General features: G+C 47.8%; 1 protein-coding gene across 1 annotated transcript in view; it reads left to right on the top strand.

Annotated features, from left to right (window-relative positions):
* The first annotated feature begins 2,166 nt into the window (after window positions 1-2,166).
* LOC130213187 (nuclear factor of activated T-cells, cytoplasmic 1-like) overlaps window positions 2,167-20,509 on the top strand; it is a 75,704-nt gene continuing 57,361 nt past the window's right edge. Inside the window, exons 1-4 of the mRNA XM_056444653.1 lie at window positions 2,167-2,476; window positions 5,952-7,008; window positions 8,655-8,814; window positions 18,574-18,776. Coding sequence (XP_056300628.1) covers window positions 2,371-2,476; window positions 5,952-7,008; window positions 8,655-8,814; window positions 18,574-18,776 — 1,526 coding nt within the window. The 5' untranslated portion in view covers window positions 2,167-2,370. The remainder of the gene's footprint in view (window positions 2,477-5,951; window positions 7,009-8,654; window positions 8,815-18,573; window positions 18,777-20,509) is intronic.

The following is a 20,509-nucleotide window of genomic DNA, read 5'->3' as shown; positions in this document are numbered from 1 at the left end:
CTCCTAAATGTTATTAGCATTTTGAAATGGGGGGTGGGGTTGCAAATAGATGATAAAAAAAAAAGAAAAAGAAAAGTACGTTGATTACACAATAAGGTAAGCGGAAGAAGTGTTATACAGCAAAAGTACTGACAAATAGTTTTCCTAGATGTTAAATCTTGAATTTCAATTTGACCCGCAACATAAAAAGGGGGTTAAGGGAAGATCGAGCTGAAAAGTGAAGAGCCCGGTATCCCCCCCCCCCCCCCCCCACCAAAGCAGGAGGCATTGTGGGCCACAGGGGGACGTGACTTGATACGAAGTGGAAAGGCGAGACGAGGGAACACGGCGCGTCTCTGCGCTCTGCGGTTTCGGGGGTTAAAGTTATTTTTGGGCCCAATCTGTGAAACCGTATTCGGCCCCAAACACGAGGGGGAAAAAGCGCACCGGGGAGTGAAATGGGATCGAGCCGGCGGTGTTTTCTTTAGTTTCACCGTGGGGACACGGCGAATGTTTGCGTATGTGTCAGTGACGATATAATAACACCGTTTACGAGGAAGGACATTATAGTCATATCAGGAGAAGAATACTGCAATGTGATACTCTGTTGTTGGTGCAGGAGACCCCCTCGCCCCCCTCCCCCTCCCTTTCCTCTGTAGGGAAGTCACAGGTCAGGATCAGCTACTGAAAAACACAGGGGTGGAGGGGGGGGGGTAATCATTATATACAGTAGCTGCCACTGAGCTGTGGTAAGTTTATATAGCAGGCAAACTCACAATAATCAGCATTAATACTAATCCAGGTGGATCATGATTGTGACATTTATATATATTAGTGCTGTGAAAAATAACGCGTTAACGCGTTATGATTAAATTACAGGATTAATTTGTTAATTTTTTTTAACGCATTTAACGCATGCGCAGAATGAGCTTCCAATCCGTCTGTTGTTGGTCGTCTCTCCAGCAGCGTGTCATTTCTGTCTTTAGTGTCGCGTTAACACGTCTCCGATCTCCGTCTCGCGCGCCACAGAGCGGTCAACAACTCCTCTCGGCTCGCGCGTGGCAGAGCTCAGCCGCGATGCGCGCACACTGGTGAGCAAGTTATGTGCCCCCCTGTGTAGAAATGTATATATCCGTCTTTTGTCATAAATCTTTATGTTCTCACAAAAATATACCGAGAATATCAGTAATATGTGATTAATCATGATTAATCCACAGAAACCTGTGATTAACCTGATTAAATTTTTTTAGCGTTTCACAGCCCTATATATATATATATATATAACCTTTATTTACCAGGTAGTGAACAAAAGTGAACAATTAAACATCTCAAACTCAAACGATAAGTGCTGAGTGAAGAGTGAGGAGTCGAAAGCATATGTACTGTATGTTTATATATATATATAGATATATATATTACATGTGAATATATACAGTGTATATATATATATGCAAATACATATATGTGATTATCTATATATGTTAATACATATTTATATATATATATTTATATATCAGTGAATATATATATATATGAATATATATATATATATCTGTGAATATATACATGTGAATATATATATATATATATATATATATATATATATATATTGGTAGAAATATTTAATCAGCAAATATGGAGCATTTCCCATCTGTTACATTATTTCATCATTTGAATGTGATTGTAGTCGAAAGGCTGGATATTATAACTATGGGCAGTTGCAGTTTATAGGTGATGTAAAAAGAAAACAACATTGCGACTGGAGAGAAAACTTTGGGGCAAGGTCTCTCTCTCTCTCTCTCTCTCTCTCTCTCACACACACACACACACGCACACACACGCACATGCACACACCTCCCACCTCCCGCCTCCACCGATGGGATCCCGGGGCATGAGGACACATCATCGGGGCCCGGTCGCGTCATCCCTGGATGGGCGGCGCACCGACGGGGAGGACGCGGGGTGTTTTCCAGCTTTAAAAGCACCGGAGCCGGCCCCTCCGACAAAAACCCGCGCTGCGTCACCGACCTGGGGAGACTCTCGAAAGAGCTTCACTGGGCTGCGCGAGAGTCAAACTCACCTTTGCGGCACCCCCCCTCCACCCACCCGCCCCCATACGCGTGCTCTCCGGACCCCCCACCCCTCCCCTCCGACGGCACCAGATCTCTCCAGGCACGCGCGCTCTCGGTCTTGCTCCGCAGGGTATTTTTTTCTTGTTTACGCACGTCGCTCCGCTCCGGATGATGCGCGCTTCTCTCGCGGCGTGTGACTTCGCGATTTAGCTCCGCGCAACAGTGTCCTCGGCGCCCGGTGGTGCCCCGGTGGTCCGGTGCCCAGTCCCGCAAGTTCTCACAGCCCGGATAGAAAGTTGCGCGTCACCCGGTCGGCTGAATGCAGGATTCCTTCTGCCTGAGCGTCCAGTCCAAGTTCGGCTTCGGAGCGGCGGAGCGGGGAGTCCAGCTCCTCACCTCTCTCGAGATGAAGTCTGCAGAAGAAGGTAACGTGCACGTGACATTTTGAACCAGCGCTCCGGTATATGAAACTCAAAAGACGGTTACTGTGTGCCAAAAGAGATGTCAGTGTGGGATTCATTGTGGTTTTGAATGCATAAGATGGAGCCACGTGCAGATATGTTGTGGTACAAACTTGAGTAACTGTCAGTTTGATAAATTATTAATAATAATACGAAAAAAATATCCTTTTTTTTATGATCCTCTCATGCGACAAATGTTTATTTGAATTTTTGTATCATTATTTTGGATGAAATGATCAGTCGGTCACCGGCACCAGCGTCCCATCCACACCCCGAGGTGTGCTTTGCAGGTGCTACTCACGCTGACACTGTTGCTGTCCCTTGAACGCCTCTCCATGTGAGGTCCAGCTACTTTTTCTTTATACATGATATTACAAAAATCCCAGGAGGTCAGAGGTCAACCGCAGCTCAGCTCGAGCTTCTGTGCCTTGTTTGGAGATACTTCAGCTTGGAGGATGAGTCAGCCTTGGTCGAGTTCTTCTTTTCATTCTGCTTTTGAAGGCTCTTTGATTCTGCGTTCACGGTCGAGTAATTAGATTTGGTCCATCAGAAGTCGTTGATGGTCTGCGTTGTCGTAATTCACAGTGTCTCCCAAGCGCTGATGTCACGGGCTTTTTTTTCGTGGATTTTGGTAATTTAATTTTGTCTTTGAGGTTTTCAGACGGACGGGTGCGGGCTGTATTAATATTTGTTTCAGTCCCTCAGTCCTAAGCCCTATAATTGGTAGCAGATGCGCGTGTGTGTATGTGTGTGTGTGAGTGTGTGTGTGTGTGAGAGAGAGAGAAACTGAGATATGTGCGTTCAGGGATTTTGACAATGAGACGTGCAGCTTCAGCAATATCCCGAGGGCTGTTTTACTACCACATACATAAACTGAGACGCAAAGACGTGCAGATGCAAGCACACACACACACACACACACACTTTACTGGTGTTTTGCCATAGCCCATAGTCAGCCATGCGTAATAAGTGGCTCCTGGGTTCTCGGTTCCAGAGGCTGCAGATGACTTCTGTGGCCGACCACCTATCTCCCCCTGAGGTCCCGTCAGTCTGAGCCCAGCCGAGACCGCAATCCCCTCCACGCTTCAGATCCACGGGGCCTCGGGTGGTGGAGAGAGAGAGAGAGAGAGCAGTTCTGATCGTGATAGCGTAATTAGATCGAGTGAGCGCGCCGTAATCTGTGCGATCGTCAGTGTTTAAAAAAAAAAATGAACTCACGCGCTCTGCCTTTGAGTGACTCATTTTCTTTCTTCTTTGCATTTTGTTTCACCCCCCCTACAAATGATGATCTGCTATAATTGTGTTAGTTGAGCACTGTGTGTGTGTGTGTGTGTGTGTGTGTGAGAAGAAAAGAAGAAGAAAAAAAGCCAAGTTTCAAGATCAGGAGTGAAGAGCCCCAGTGCGTGTTCGAGTGGGTGGGAGGAGGGAGAAGTCAAGTGTGTTGCGGCGTGGCGAGCACATTCTAAGGAAGAAAAAAAAGAATAACAACTGCAGCTCCGAAGCGGAGTCGGCGAGGCCTCGAGTAAGGAGGCGTGTCCCAGCGGGTGGAGTGGGGGCGGGGCGTTTATCATCCGTCCGGCACTAGAAGAGGGCACACCGGAGGAGAAGAGAGCATCAGAGGAGAGACCGAGCTGGAGGCAGGCGCACGCTTTTTTTTTAATGTTGAGACTTGGCGTACGATCACTCGGGGCGGAGATGAGTTTCCAGCATGGAGGGCAAGAGTTTGATTTCAGCTACGTGTTTGAGTACAGCCAAGGTGTCCAGAAGGAACCTGAGAGAGGTGGGTACGGAGCAGGGGGGGCTCACTTTCCTCTTTTTCTTTGCTTATATCTCACTCTGTAGGATCAGAAATGCTATGTTCAACAACCAAATTTTTTTTTCAAAGAGATCGCTTTCAGCCAATCAAATGCGAGCAAGTTTGAGTAGAATTGAGTCGATTTTTTTATGTTAATGTTTTATCAAAAGTGACACCGGGCCTCGAGGCCTCACTCAACTTGTGGTGTATATATATATATATATATATATATCGAGCTGGTCTGATGCACAGCGCGTAATCGCCTCTGAGAATAGAATATCATAAAGTCCTTTCAGACTGCCCGACACACACATTATGTGGTGTGTGTGTGTGTGTGTGTGTGACAGATTCATCATTTCATGTGATGCGTTGTGGTAAACAAATATAGCGCGACGCATGAAGGGGGAATGCCCCTCGCCGGCTTCACAGACTGAACGCTCGTCACTCTTTTCACCACTTTTTACCCTCGTTGACTCTCGCAATTAAAAAAAAAAAAAGTCCAACGTTAGATTTACAACTCGCGGCGGGCCGAGCGGAGTGGCGCGCATCCCGCTTCCTCTGACCCGAGTTTGTACGTCGGTGCACTTGCTTTGTTTGTGTGTGTGTGTGTGTGTGGACCGCGGCGCATCTGTGTGCAACGCTGCAGCAAACTCCCTCTGACTTAATCACAAGCTCAGAGCGATGCGAGAGTGCTGTCAGTTTTCCACAGGGGAGGGCCTAATTCACTCAGTGAGTGATGCAATCAATCAAATAAGGCATCCATCAGCGCTGCTGGAGGAATTTGTGTAGAGTACATATGACAGCAGGGAGTGCCAAATAGAGCCTTGGATGAACTGATCAAACAAACAAGACTCGCGACTACACAGCAACCGCGTACAGTAAACGCTCGGAGATGATTGCTAAGCTCCTCCAGATGTTTACGAAGGAGGGAGGAACTCATTCGCTGCGGGACACATTGGTAAAGATGTGTGTGTGTGGGGGGGGGGGGGGGGCTATTGTTCTAGAAATGCAATCATAGTTAATTACCTCCAAAAAGTAACGTCTGAGAGCTTTTTTTCCAGTGGTTTGTTGTTGTTTACTACACTACCGTTCAAAAGTATGGGGTCATCCAGACAATTTCGTGTCTTCCACGAAAACTCACTTTTATTTATCAAATGAATTGAAAATTGAATAGAAATATAGTCAAGACATTGACAAGGTTAGAAATAATGATTAATATTTGAAGTATTAATTTTGTTCTTCAAACTTCAAGCTCAAAGGAAGGCCAGTTGTATAGCTTATATCACCAGCATAACTGTTTTCAGCTGTGCTAACATAATTGCACAAGGGTTTTCTAATCAGATATTAGTCTTCTAAGGCGATTAGCAAACACAATGTACCATTAGAACACTGGAGTGATCGTTGATGGAAATGGGCCTCTATACACCTCTGGAGATATTTCATTAGAAACCAGACGTTTCCACCTAGAATAGTCATTTACCACATTAACAATGTATTGTGTGTATTTTTGATTAATGTTATCTTGATTGAAAAAACAGTGCTTTTCTTTGAAAACTAAAGACATTTCTAAGTGACCCCAAACTTTTGAACGGTAGTGTATACTGTACCTCCGTGCACTCACGATGCACTTCTTTCCCCTTCCAGATGCATACAGCTACACACCAAACGTCAGCTTGTCCCTTCCTCTGGGAATGGGCAACCCCTGTCTGGCCACCCAGTACCACACCCTGCAGTCCAGCCCGGTCATCTCGGTGTCGTCTTGCCACCAGACGGGCTACGGCCTCCAGAACGACAACTCGGGCTATTACCTGCCCCACGGGCTGAGACCCAACGGGGCCCCGGCTCTGGAAAGCCCCCGCATCGAGATCACGGCCTACAGCCAGTACCCCGAGGACGAGGTGGAAGAGAGCAACAGCGAGGACCACGGCGCCAAGCGGGGCGTCAACTCCGTCGTGACTCTGACGCTGCCCAACGGCGACGGCTACCGCGACCCCAGCTGCCTGAGCCCGGCGAGCAGCGTCTCCTCCCGCAGCTGCAACTCGGAGGCGTCCTCTTACGAGTCGGGCTTCTACAACTACGAGAACTCCCCGCAGAACTCTCCCTGGCAGTCGCCCTGCGTCTCCCCCAAAGGCTCCTCTTCGCTGGTGTCCTGCCCGCACGCCGGCGGTCCCGTGGCGTCCCCTCGCCATTCGCCCTCCGCCTCCCCTCAGATCGGAGCCGTGGCCGAGGAAGGCTGGCCGGCGAGGCCCCGCGGCTCCCGGCCCAACTCGCCCTCCTGCGGCGGTGGAGTCAACAACGGCGGCATGGGGAAGAGAAAGTACAGCTTGAACGGCACCGCCTGCCGCCAGACGTCCCGCTCGCCCAACCAGTCGGCCAACCCGTCGCCGCACGGCTCCCCCGGGGTCGGCGGCACGGACGGGAGCTGGCAGGCCAACACCAACCAGTACACCAACTCCGCCATCGTGGCCGCCATCAACGCTCTAACCACGGACGGAGTGGTGGACATCGGGGAGGGGATCCCAATCAAGACGCGGAAGACCATGATGGACCACTCCATGAGCCTGAAGGTGGACCCCGATGGGGAGCTCTGCCATGAGGACTACCCGTCCCGTATGGCCCTGAAGAAGGAGAGCTACTGTGGAGGGTTCCTGGATGTGCCCCAGCATCCGTACTCCTGGTCCAAACCCAAGCCTTACCTCAGGTAGGTGGAACCGAGTCTCTAGGTGGCCTTGAGGAGACAATACAACAACCACTACTTATTGAGACGCACATTCTACCGAAAGTAATACCTCAATATTTTTTCTCGACGCTTTTACTTTTGTTGTTGTTGCATTTTCGTTTCCATTCGGCGTCGCTAACTTATGGCGAGGATGAGATTTCGAGTTTTTACTTTTTCTAATCTTCAAAGGCCAAATCAAAAGCAAGAAATCCAAAAGTTGCGTGCCCTTCACTTCCAGAAAGGAGTTCTCTTTGAAGATCAAAACTATTTCATAAATCATATTTCACAGGGTGGAGTTGCCCAGCGTGTACGTGGCACTGTTGCCCGAGCACCACCCCTCACACTAACGCAGGAACTCAAATAGACACACACACACACACACACACACACACACACACAACTATACTGTTTATCATTGATTTTGGACTTTCGAGCAAAACAAGCTTTTTCTTTCCTTTTTTTTAAATTGCCCCCGTCGTGGCGTTTCTCCCGCAGCCAATAGCAGAGTCTCCTTCGGGGGAAATCAAGTGTTTGATTAAGATAGCGAGCAACAGGAAGTGATGGTGACAGGCCCGACTGAAGGGGAAGCAGTCTGTGGGTTAATCAGCCCGGCGGGCTGCTGCGGCCCGCCGCGCCATCGGCCTCATCTCTCTCCCTCTCTGTGTGGCTAAAACCTGATGTCATGCCCCGACCGGGCAGATAAAGCCCCCGCGGGGGGAAATCAGTTCATTTTGGGTCAACAAACAGCCCACAAGTTCCACAAAGATGCCAGAGATTGTTTTCAGGACCAGCCACCACTTCAGGGTCAGGGCTTTTGCGTTTACCAGGCATCCGGCACAGCGAAATATTGTCTTGCACATGTTTGTTTTGGTTGAGATATCTCCACGGTGTTCACGTGGGAAGCTCCGAGTCTCCATCTCGAGAACAATGACGTTAAGGGAGGCCAGCTGCAGCTCTGAGAAAGAGATACCATGCCAGGGTGGACACCGCTGACCTTATTCCATGGTGTAACTCCATCTATTGTCTCACAGCGGCTGCGGCCGGGCATTTCGGATTATACAGCAATCAATTTGGAATTGATAAATGTATCAAAGGACGGGCTGATCGCCATCAGTTTTTGTGCTCTACAAATGTGTTTCCTCCCACTGTCATATTCCTTAACTTCCATCTGTCACGCCATAACACAAAACACACTGCTCTCTAACCGGGGGGACATTCGCCCCTCGCTTATTTTTCAAATAAAAGGTCAGAGGAATTACGCATGTCAACGACTTACATCAATTGATTAGATTAGATTCACGGAGCGTGATGAAACGAAATAAAAGGAACACTATGTCCTAATTTGAGGCTTATTTAAAGCAAGTGTTGAACTTCGTGATGGAAACCGTGGAAAATAATGTAACCTCGCAATTTGTCCAATCGGAGAAAATAAAGAGCTTTAAAAAAAAAATTTTTTTAATTCAGAGCAACCAGTAAATGCATATTGTGGAGCCACTTCCTGAGCGAAGGAAGTGTCAATATGTCCCATAGAAATGAATCCCCTATTGTCCCGATCAGAGTTCAAACAGCTTGTGTATTGTTATTTCGCCGTGATAAAAAACAATAAAAAACATGTGTTGTTATTGCAGCCCGTCTCTGCCAGCTCTCGACTGGCAGCTTCCGTCCTGCTCCGGCCCGTACAACCTGCAGATCGAGGTCCAGCCAAAGTCCCACCACAGGGCCCACTACGAGACCGAGGGCAGCCGGGGGGCGGTGAAGGCCATATGCGGGAGCCATCCCGTCGTGCAGGTACGTCACCGGCTAAGCCGTTATAGCCGGCAGATGGTTCGTAGAGTCACTGCAGCACGCTGGTGTTTATGAAGAGGCGAGTTTCATCATTTCCTGTCGTTACCGTGCAGTCGGGACTGATTAACGGCGGCTTTCTGTTGCAACAAGCGTGCGACATGGAAGTTTTGGCTGTCCCCGACTTTACGACAGCGTGACGTCTCAGAGCCACCGTGAGCTTTATTTCATTCGTCCAGACATTCTATTGCTTTTTTTATTTTATTTTGAATTTTTTAAACCAAAGAAAAAGTTTTTTTCCTGTGAAAGTTTTTTTTTGTTGATTAGATGTGAGGTCAAAGGTCAGGGGTGTCGTATGTGTACAGATTGTAAAGCCCACTGAGGCAAATTCGTAATTTGTCATATTGGGCTATATAAAATAAACTGAATTGAATTGAATTGAAATTTCAATCCGATCCGAGTGGTCAGTTTTAGTTTAATTCTAAATTGTACGATGTCCTTTTCAAACCAATAGTATCTGCAACACTCGTACAGCTCATTCTGCCAAATGAATACAACATAGGAGTGAAAGCATACACTACTGTCTTCATCTATTACAGTTAGCACCAGAAGAATTAGAAGTGAGGGATTTCAACAAAAAAAGAAATTATATACAACATCCCATTAAATTAGCGTTGTAAACTCGTCAGGCTGAGCGAAGCCCTCAGGCCGCTTCTCAGACTTCTGACTGCGTACGTGTGCCAACGCCCCCGTGTCCGTATGTTCCTGTATGTTCTGGCGTATGCCGTTATTATGAATGTTCCCCGAAGCCGGGAGTCAATCTGCTGCTGCAGAAAGGTCGCTCTCCGGCCAGCAAGCGCCGCGCGCTGACTCGATGAGCACGGAGCGGGACCGCCGCGCCTCTCTCTGCCGCGCTCGGCCAACGCGCCGCGGCGGCGCGGCACCGAGCGCCTCTCCTGGCGGCGCGTGTGCGTGTCCCGAAAAAGGTCGAGCGTCAAGTCGCCCCCCTTTTTCGTGTCGTTGATTCAAAAAGCGATGATGTCCAGGTGCGTTGATTGACGTCAGTTAGCAGATGTCAGTTAGCAGATGCCAAAGCAAAACAAAACCAGCCCCCTGCGGTTTCAGGTTGGCGGTCCGTCCTCGTCACACACACCCTCGCAGCTATTCTGTAAACCGATGTTGTCAGCACATCCCGGTCTGCTCGCCGTCAAGCGCCCTTGACAGCTGTTGGCCGACGCGCCGTCTTATAGACCGGCCCGCCTCTGTGCACACAGGTAATTATTCCCTTTTGGCCACACGCGGGCGAATCAACAACCCCCCCCCCGACAGAGTCGCTGTGAGGCTGGTTCTGATTTACTCCCCGCCACTTTCATCCGACTCGCTCTCTCCGTGGTGCCGGAGTCCAACGAAGTCCCGAGCGGAGCGTCCCCGTCGTCCACATCCACGTCGATGGTCCGACGCCGCGCACGTCGGCCAATCATCGGCGAGGAAGCGCGCGTTGCCCGCCGCACCTTCCCCTCGCTCGCGTATCTCACTCGCGTATACTCTTTACTTTTTTTCCCGGCACGGAGTGATATGTGCCCCTGGTACTGCATGTGCAGTCAATCGTAATATATATCTGGAGGGTTTCACGAGGGTTAAAAAAAAAAACGCCGGCAGGGTAGCAGCTGGTGCAGAGACACATCTACGCGGATTACGCAATCACGTGTGCACGGCTAGAGGGCGTATGTATTGTCGAATAGAAGAAGAAGAAGAAGGAGAAGGAGAAAAAGAAGAAGGAGAATGAGAAGAAGAAGAAGTAGAAGAAGAAGAAGAACAAGAAGAAGGAGAAGAAGTAGAAGAAGAAGAAGGAGAAGTAGAAGAAGTAGAAGAAGAAGAAGGAGAAGAAGAAGAAGGAGAAGGAGAAGAATAATGAGAATGATTAGAAGAAGAAGATGAAGAAGAAGGCGAAGAAGTAGAAGAAGGAGAAGAAGTAGAAGAAGAAGAAGAAGATGATGAAGAAGGAGAAGAAGTAGAAGAAGAACAAGAAGAAGGAGAAGAAGTAGAAGAAGAAGAAGAAGAAGAAGAAGAAGAAGGAGAAGTAGAAGAAGTAGAAGAAGAAGAAGAAGAAGAAGAAGGAGAAGGAGAAGGAGAAGAAGAATGAGAATGAGAAGAAGAAGAAGATGAAGAAGAAGGAGAAGAAGTAGAAGAAGAAGAAGAAGAAGAAGGAGAAGTAGAAGAAGAAGAAGAAGAAGAAGAATGTGGTGATGGGCGGCAGGCGCTGGATGGGTGAGGTACCGTCGAGGAGAATGAGTGAATAATAACACGAGGATGCGGGTGGAGGAAGCAGCGAAGGAAGTGTGTGTGTGTGTGTGTGTGTGTGTGTGTGTTTGTGCTTAAGACTGGAGTGAGTAGAGAGAGAGAGAGAGGGGGGGGGTGGGTAGAGGGAGCCACCAGGCAGCTGGGGCCTGGCTGGGCCGCCCCAGGAGAGGCTCTGCATCCTGCTGATTAGGGCCTCGGTGGCACCGAGGTTGGCTGAGCATATCGGCGGCTGGGGGTGGATAGGAGTCAGAACCCCGGCACCTATCGGACGCCACCTCACCCTTTTTCTCTTTCCACGCACCGGTGCCCTCCCTCCCCTCCCCGGAGGGCCCGCGGGTTGTCAGTCCTCGTGATCCGCTCATCCTTCAAAAGCGTCTCCCAAGCCCACACCGCCGGGCCTCCCCTCGGCCTGAAAGCCCAGTTATCCGCGGCTCTGTTTTCTTGAGGCTCACGGATGATCAGACGTGTGTGAGCCGTGAGCGGTGGTGACATGTGTGCTGGAAAAGCAACGGCGGAGAGGGAAAAAAACAGGGGGGGGGAACATGAAGGGACACATTGTTTCTGCCGTTTAACAGCCCCCGCCCGGAGAGAGGGAGGGGAGACGGCAAGCGACAGATAATCAAATCAAGATGCCCAACAGCTCAATTGCTGTTGTTGTCTTGCTACTCGATGACAAGCGGAGGTGTTTGGACGTATCGCTTCTGTACGCTCCGACATCGCCCTGAAGGTGCGTTCAAAAACAAAAGCGTTCTGAAAGTAGATCCCGTAAGCAAAGTCGACGTACGGACGCGAGTGGTTGCGATGGACGAGAATTGCGTTGAAATATTTAAAGTTTGCCGAATATCCCAAAACTCGCCCGACGACGAGTATGCGAAAGCCAATCAGCGTTGAGCTGCTCCGCCGTTGGTGAATCGAACTGCTGCTGCTCCGGTAGCGCTGGAAGCGGAAGTCATTCAGACGTAGTGGGTGAAAGTCACCGAGCTGTGTGAGCCTACGGGTGATGTCATGTATAAATGTATATAAATATATATTATATGAATGTTATGAACCCGAACACGAGGGCGTTAGATGTTCCGACGTCTGTGGGACGTCCTCAACAAGTATGAAGCAGAACTAGTGGTCAGTTCTTCCGTGGTGGGTGAAGGACATGATAACTGTTTCCACGGAGTAAAGCCACGGAGATAAGTAGGGTTGGGTATCGAAAATTGGTGAGCTGTCAGCAGATTCCGATAACCTGTCATCTAACTTTGAAAGCGGAGGCGTGCACGTGTTTGACTTTCTGCGTGAGCCCGTGCATCAGCGATGGGGGGACCGGTGATGACCAGAGCAGCCTGAAGTCAGATTAGTACCGTGACGTTGATTGCAAGTCTTGCATTCATAAAAGTAGGCCAACAAATAGGAAATTAGCCATTATAACCATGTTTAAGCTAGCTACGAGCTAGCGCGAGCTACGAGCTAGCGCTAGCTACGAGCTAGCTTAAACATGAGCTACGAGCGCGACAGTCTGATATCTGTTTTTCAGTGCTCCATGAAAACGTCTTTTACAGTGAATATGGTTGAAGAGGTTTTTAATGTCGTCATTGTCAATCGTCGTTTTGTGTTTAGTTTTTTTAAAGTATCGGTTCAGGCACCGTTTGGGCACCGGTATCGTTTAAAAAGTACCGGTTTAGCACCGGTATCGAAAAGAAGAAAAACGATACCCATCCCGAGAGATAAGCCCCGCCCCCTCTCTGGCGAATGAAGCGAAAAGCTACAAATAGTCAAGCGAGTAAACTCCACTGGGGCTTCGAGGGGGAACGGAGCGTCCGCGCTCCGGCGACACGCCGATGAAAACCTCGGAGGAATCACCGGGGACTCGCTACCTCGCCGGTTCCTCTGAGCTTCCCGCTTCCCGAATCTCCGTCATTTATTCAGGACGCCGCCCTCCTCGCCCTCCTCCACATCCGCAACCTTTTTTCACCTCCTCTCTCTCTCTCTCTCTCTCCGGATTGCTCCACTTTGTGACCCCCGCGGCTGCTTTTCCACTTTATTTACTGCGCCATTAAAGGGGATCTGGTGGACTCCGTGGGCTCCTCTCACACGGTTCCAGACGCTCCTTTCTCTCACCGCAGCTATGCCCGACGTCCACAGGATGACTTTCAAAGCCATGTGCAGGATAATAAAACGGGGAAAAAAAACTTGTCTACCTTCACTTAGAATACAACCACGACATTGATTGATGGGTTGTTGTTGTCGTTGTTGTTGTTTTTTACCAGAAGAGAACTTCGTGGAAAAGTTGGTAAATGTGCTGAATTAATTTGTTTTGCTGAAGACGTTTCGAAAAGGCTTTTCCGGTTCCACGTCAGTCAGGAAACACACAGACATCTGCCTTTGGTAACATCAGACAGTAACACCTGTGGAGTATTAAACCTATCGCTGGGCCTGCATTTGGATAGTTCGTATGGGATAATGACTGGCCTATAGGGCTTTACCCCTCACACACACACACACACACACACTCAGTCTCTCATTAAGTCTAAAGCAGCAACAGACATGGTGTAATTTCAACAGGATGTGGCCATCGTCCTTATTACCGCGTGCGTGACTTAATACCCATCTCCCTTCCTCTGCAACCGTATGCAATGCACATCAAATTTGCGGGATACGTTTTCCCGCCACCATGAAAGACCTCGGCGAAGCACGCGCTCGCTTCTTTTTCGGCATGCGCGGTTTCACCTCGGGAGCCACCGGGTTCCCGGATTGCGTAACGTCTCGTTGATCGGCAGCGTCCTTGTGCCGCGGCTGCTAATTGCTCGTTAAATCTGCCGCCGCTTCTTGTTTGACATGCAAAAAAAGCCTCTCGGCGTACCCCGCGGCGCTGTCAGAGCTTAGCCAGGGCCGTGTGCCCAAAGGGGCATTTATGCCACTCTTAAACTGTGGTTCTCCATCGGCTTCCCTTACACTGGTATTGGGCTACCACTAATGAACAGTTAATAGCACGTGGAACAAAAATCGGGGCAAAATGTGCATCGTTGTCACTGGTCAACCCGCAGAGTTATGGGGTAAGACACCGGTGGGTAGTCGTGCCGTTGGCGTCGACTTCCTCGACTTCTCCGTCGGTTTTGGGTGATACTTGTTGTGGCCATTCTTTTTTATGTGGAATTTGGGCCCTGGCTGGTCTAGACACAGGCTAGAGCTTGAGACTATGACATAATACCAGAGTGCTCGCTTACATTTTTTCTTTTTGTAAAAAACGTTAGCCGCCCGGTTGCTTATTAAAAAAAAGGAGCAGCTTTTTGGAGCTGTGAATTACGCGGCGCAATTAAAGGATTGCATATGTTGCCTTGTGCATTCAATATGAGGCACTGGAGACATCAGCGGGGCAGGAGGAGTGTGATGGAGGAGGGTGATGGAGTAAAGTCTGGAAGGAGAGACAACTTGGACGAGTGTACATTTAATTGGATACGGCGAAGGCCGGCCGTGGGACTGTCAGCACTGGCAGGAGGGAGTGGGGAGTCTGTGTGTGTGTGTGTGTGTGTGGGGGGGGGTGATAATGGGAGAAGTCCTGAATCCCCCCCCTCCCCTACACACCCTCCTCTGCTGCTTCCAGTCTTCTTCTGCTTCTCTCCCCCGATTCTCTGCGCCACGTGGACCTCTACGAGTAAATGACATTTCTCCAGGCAGCATTGAAGCGATCACTATTACTAAAGAAACTGAAGGATAAATATATGTATGTATTATATGTACATATATATATTATATATATATTTATACTATGTATATATATTATATATATATATATTTTTTTAAATACATAATATATATATATATATATATACTGTACATATATATTATGTATTATATATATATTATATATATATATATTATAGTATATATATTATATAATATACAAACATATAATATATTTATTATTCATAATATAAAAATTAAAATGTGTATATATATATATATATGTATACAGATATATAAATGTCATTATTTAAATTTTCGTTAAGTAAGATATTTAAGAAAAAACATTGGGTTCTGTATGCCTATTGGCTGTAACTTTCGATACACATGATGGATCTGTGAGGCACTGGGAGATGAACGGTGGAATGTGCACGGGATGCACCCACCTCTCTCGTTTTTTTTAAGCTCAACACTCCCGTCCATGTCCTCACCGCTCGGCCGAGACAGTACAGCTGCGTACAATTACGCAATTAATGCATCATCTGCCATATCCACAATGTTTTCGCTCCGGCCTCAGCTCTATCAGAAATGGCTCGTGCAGAGGCGGCCTGCCTGCCTGCGGTGGGGAGGTGTAAATGGTTGTAACTGACACAGTGGCAGAAGTTGGCACCCTTGAAAACAGCTGCGAATCAAGCCTGGATTCAAACTCGGTTTAGATTATCTCAAAATAAATATACAGTGCGCGTGCCAGATCGGCTGCAGTCACAGCTCGGGGAAGCTCATCTGGACAACATTAGCTGCGCTCTGGGCCAACCTCGCAGGCTGCATTATAGACACAAATACAAAGCCGAGTTCACAGGTGTGTGTGTGTGTGTGTGTCTGTAAAGCCTCTGTTGTCAGCCCACAGTCAAAGTTTACGACACTATCTCGACTCCTCCCCCCCCCTTTAGAGAATAAAATGAAGAAGTAAGTTGTGCGCTCAGCTTGTGGTTGTGCATTTGAGGAAAGCATCACAGAAGCAAAAGTGGTACAGGGACCGGGTCAGAGGAGCACATATGGTAAAGGCATCGGGGCTAGACCGCCTTCCCTTTGCTGCTGGGAAGACCAGCGTCACCAGGAGGACTAACCTGACCTCATTAATCACTTCCTCTCCTGCATGAGGTCACGGCGGCTCCGAGCGTGCACAGGCCACCGTCGTCGTGCGCTACCGCGAGACGAGTGAAGGGATAAAGACCCCCGATAACCCCCCCCCCCCCCCCCCCCCGCCTCATGCCTCTCTTGCGGGGCCTCCTCGCAGCCACGTGGCAGCTGATGTCACGGTCGGAGGTCAGCGAGACATCCAAAGAAGTCCGCTGAGGCTAAAGGGACAGGCGACGCGGCTTTGCGGCCTGCGTTTCATTAAATCTGGAGGAAACGTCATGCAATTTAAAACGCGAACGCTCCGCCGTCTCCGATCTGTAGCTCGCTCTCTCTCTCTCTCTCTCGCGAGTCAATACACGAGTAACTGGTAGCATGTGTGGCTATGGATAATTACCACTGGGTGACACCATAAGTAAAATATAACAAGCGGAGCGGGGTCTGCCGGTGAGATCACCACGCAGATGAAGTGGTCCCATGGGATGCCAAGACTTCAAGAAGCCCCCGACCTCGGCCTAACTCGCTGATGACTAGCATGTGTGACGAGCTCGCGGGTCAAGCCAGCTGCTAGAGACACTATGTGGAGCCGGGGCGGTCGGAAGTGGAGATGAACAGCGGCTTTAGCTTCACCGCTCCCCCTTTTGCGCTTCCTTGATATCTGAATCAAAGCAAAAGCACGATGGCCACCGGCCGCTGAGCACATTGAGACGTGTTGGATGTATGCGAGCCTCCGCCGCCTCGCCATATACTCTTCTCACTCAACGTAATGAATCGTGAAAGTCATCCGCCTTATTTTAAATCCAAGGGATCTGTCATGAAGTATGAGACCAAAGGCGTTTAAACGCGATGTTTATTATCGGGCCAGACAGCGTTTAATGCAGTATCCAGACAAATTAGCTCTCTAACCAAAAGACATTAGGTGTTCATGACACCGCAGCACTAATGTCCAGTCCTCCACCGACCTACATCTTCCTCACAGTCCCATCTCTGACCGCCCTCACAAAGGTGATTAAAAACCCATTAATCAGATGATGTCATAGGTTACATGTGGTTTGCATTTCGCTATATGACTCAGTGTTTAAGATAAACAACGGGAGTCTTTTGTATCATCCGACCACTGTTTTCACTCGGATGGCGCTCTTGGGAAATTGGTCAGAAGCGATGCGCCGGGGTAATTGACCAATTTGTGGGATTGTTTTTTAGATGGCCATGGCTTAGTGAGCCCTGGTCTGCTGTAAGTGATCCCTCACAGTAAATGGCATGTGTGGTCAAGTAGCCACCTGGGCGGATCCAAAGAGGTCTGGACCCGATGGGAAGTCGGTCCTCTCGGATGTCGCTCAGTTTTACTTTCAACCAGATGGATTTTTGCAGTTTTCTTCACAGATTTGGAGAGACTTTTATCCCTCACAACACTGTCGCACATCTGACCATATGACCACTTACAAGTGTATCCTGGGAGGTCTGCAGTGTAACACTCATTTTCGCCAGAAATACACGCTTGGCAAATTTCTCTGGTCAGAAGTCACTCGTGAGGTATCGGTTGTCCGTCACCACACTTTGGATGCCTGCCTCATTTTTTGAGCCATTACACACTCAGTTAAATCATCATGTAATGTTGCTTTTAGACAGAAAATGATCCAGGGATGCTGGATGTAAATTGGCAGTTGCACTCAATATTTGAAGTGGCGTTGACCCTAAAAAGGCAACAGTGATTTGTCAAACTGCCCGTGGCTCTGGAGCTTTTCTCCTCTTTAAAAAAAAAGATTTGATCTTTTTATTACTTGAGCGCAAGCAGCTAATGGAGGCCTTCAAGAGGAAGTGGTAGTTGTTTGAAGTGGTGGTTCTGATACAGGAGTCTCTTTCATCACAGTGGGACACAGTCTCGGAGCTTTAATGGAAATCATAATGCATGTTCATAACTGCCTAAAGGTAAAGGGCTAGATCCCGTCTGCATGCCAAGCCCCACCAAGTGTTTTGGTTTTATTAAAATGTGTATAATTTGCCGAATCTGTGACTACCGTGCCTATATAGACACATTTATTCAACGTTAAACATTTTTTGGTAATTGTCAGAGAATTAATTTTTTAACACACGGGCATTTTGACTCACATTTTATGTACAGCAATTATTTTTTAAATACTGGTTGTCGATCTCTTTAGCTTCATTTCAAAGTTCAAACTTTGTAGACATTGAAGTCTCATCTTGAGGCAGACCTGAGATGATCGCTCTGGTGTCTTATTTCATCTTTGTGAGGTCAATTTCAACTGCTGGCCTCTTTGTAGGCAGTTTAAAAATGTTTTAATATATCAGCAGTAGCCTACCATTTTTAATAGATCAGGGAAGTTCTGGAACGCCTCTCCTACCCCAGACATACTCCGAGACACCCCAAAACGTTTTTTTTTCATCCACCCCTCAAAGAACGTAGAACTCGCACAAAAAAAAGGACAGCAAAGACCACTGAAAAGGGGTCTCCAACCCAACCAGAAAAACAAACATCGACTTATTTTCTTAGCCCCTCTACCATGTCAGCTATCATTAAAAAACCCTTTAGCTATCAGTAGCCGATGTGCATTCAGTCTCTATTTCCTAAATGAGGGATGGAGGTCTTAAAAAGACCTGATGTTGCCTCTCACCTGGGTCCCTTTGTTCTCCCGCCAGCTTTATGGCTACATGGAAAGCGAGCCGCTCACCCTGCAGCTGTTCATAGGGACCGCAGACGACCGCCTCCTGCGACCACATGCCTTCTACCAGGTTCACCGCATCACTGGCAAAACCGTCTCCACCGCCAGCCATGAAGTCATGCAATCCAACACCAAAGTTCTGGAGATCCCTCTGCTGCCTGAGAACAACATGAGAGCCATGTGAGTGCCCTAAGACCTTCACAAGTCTCCGATCAATCTTTTCTTTCCCATTTTCTTCACCTTCTTTCAAAATACACCCGCATTAAAACACACTCGCTCCTTTCTCTCTGCACCTTCCTCTTTGCTTCAGCTCTACAAACAGAAGTCCAGATGATTGGTACTTTACAGCACTCACTTCTGAATAGGCCTTCAAATCTGAGAGCTGTGCTTTGACTCCAAGAGATGCATGATTTCTAAAGGAAGTGAATTAAACACTTAGTGTCCGCACACTCGGTACACGGGTGACTTAGGAAAAATAAGTTAGACCAGGAGCAATTTTTGAAGTCCAGTGGAGAATTCTTCGCCCAAATAATATCGTAAAAAGTAAAAACTGGACCCGAGCCATTAATCACTTAGAGAACCATAGTCGTCCATTATGATGTAGTCCAATTACATAAGGCATGGCCAACATTTGCCAACAGGTTGAATGTATTAGAACACCACTACTGAAGTAAAGCTCTACTGAAAGGAATTTCGCACCCTAAAATTATGATCCAGAAAAAAGGTGAGAGCGCACCATTTGTCCCGTAGCGCTGTGGGGCTAATAATAAAAAACTGGCACTCATGTCGAACAGAGCGGGCCATTGTGGTATAGACATTAAATAATAGCAAAACAATGTCAAATAACACCAATCAAAATGTAAAAAGGAATATAAAGTGCACAAAAGCATTCAGTGTATAAAGCCTTGAATGCACTCAAATGCCTGTCCAAGAAACCCAGGTGAATATCGGCCTTCAGAGCAGACATGTTGGCTTGTAGTAGGAACAACACACGTGTTGCTAATAACAGTAACGATGGTGGCGTTCAATTCAAGTGTCCCAGTGTAGCGTGACGGTGTGAGCAGGCACAGGCTGAATGAACAAGCGTCTGTAACACCAACGCTCGACTTTGTGTGGGTGTAAGTTTGAAAAGTTTGAACACATCTAAATGCATCGAAGCTGTTGAGTTTGATTTATATCCACTTAAAGGTTGTGCTAATGCACACCTGGCCGTTACCTGCTCACGTTAGCTGCTATGTATCGTTAGCTAACATTTGTGTTCACCACGAGAGGAGCTCCCAAGCAAGCTAGCTATGTTTTTTTTGCAAGTTAGAAACTCAAACAGAAATGAACGGACGTGTTTTTACTTGTGGTTCAGATTGCCTGAAGTCCTCTCCTTTACCTTAGTCTACCTTTTTAAAAGCGTTAGCATCGGTTTCCAGGCTGCGGTTCATCAGCCTTGGCCTCTCTCGCCCTCCCTCCAGACCTGCAGTCGGGGTCTGTGCTGGGCAGTGAGTCTAGCTCTTGTCCCGGGGCTCCATTCAGACCAGATTGTGTTGGACATCGGCCCGTGGCTCCTCTGGGTTATGGATAAAACCTCTTCATCCGAAACATAGGTTACATAAGACTTACTTACTCTTACTGCAATCCGACTGATTTGAACATTTAAAAGGCTTGAATCAGTTTTGATTGAATGAATCTCTATTTCATTGGGACATTTGTTTCCGGTTTCGTTGAAATACTGGAGATTCAAAATATATTTATAGGACATAAAAAGCCTTCTTTGGCTGAATATTGGGTAATTTTCACATCCAACAATACCGCAATATCCCCCTTATATTGCATATTGTATCACCCACTTGACTTAACGTCTCCCCGGGGTTTGAATACGATATTTAAAAAAAGACAGTTTCTGTTCCTCTTTGTCGTCAGCA

The sequence above is a fragment of the Pseudoliparis swirei genome, chromosome 22 (assembly GCF_029220125.1).
Source record: "Pseudoliparis swirei isolate HS2019 ecotype Mariana Trench chromosome 22, NWPU_hadal_v1, whole genome shotgun sequence".
NCBI classification, from domain to species: Eukaryota; Metazoa; Chordata; class Actinopteri; order Perciformes; family Liparidae; genus Pseudoliparis; species Pseudoliparis swirei.
Note: the sequence above shows the minus strand (reverse complement) of the source record. Positions and strands in the feature narration are given on the sequence as shown.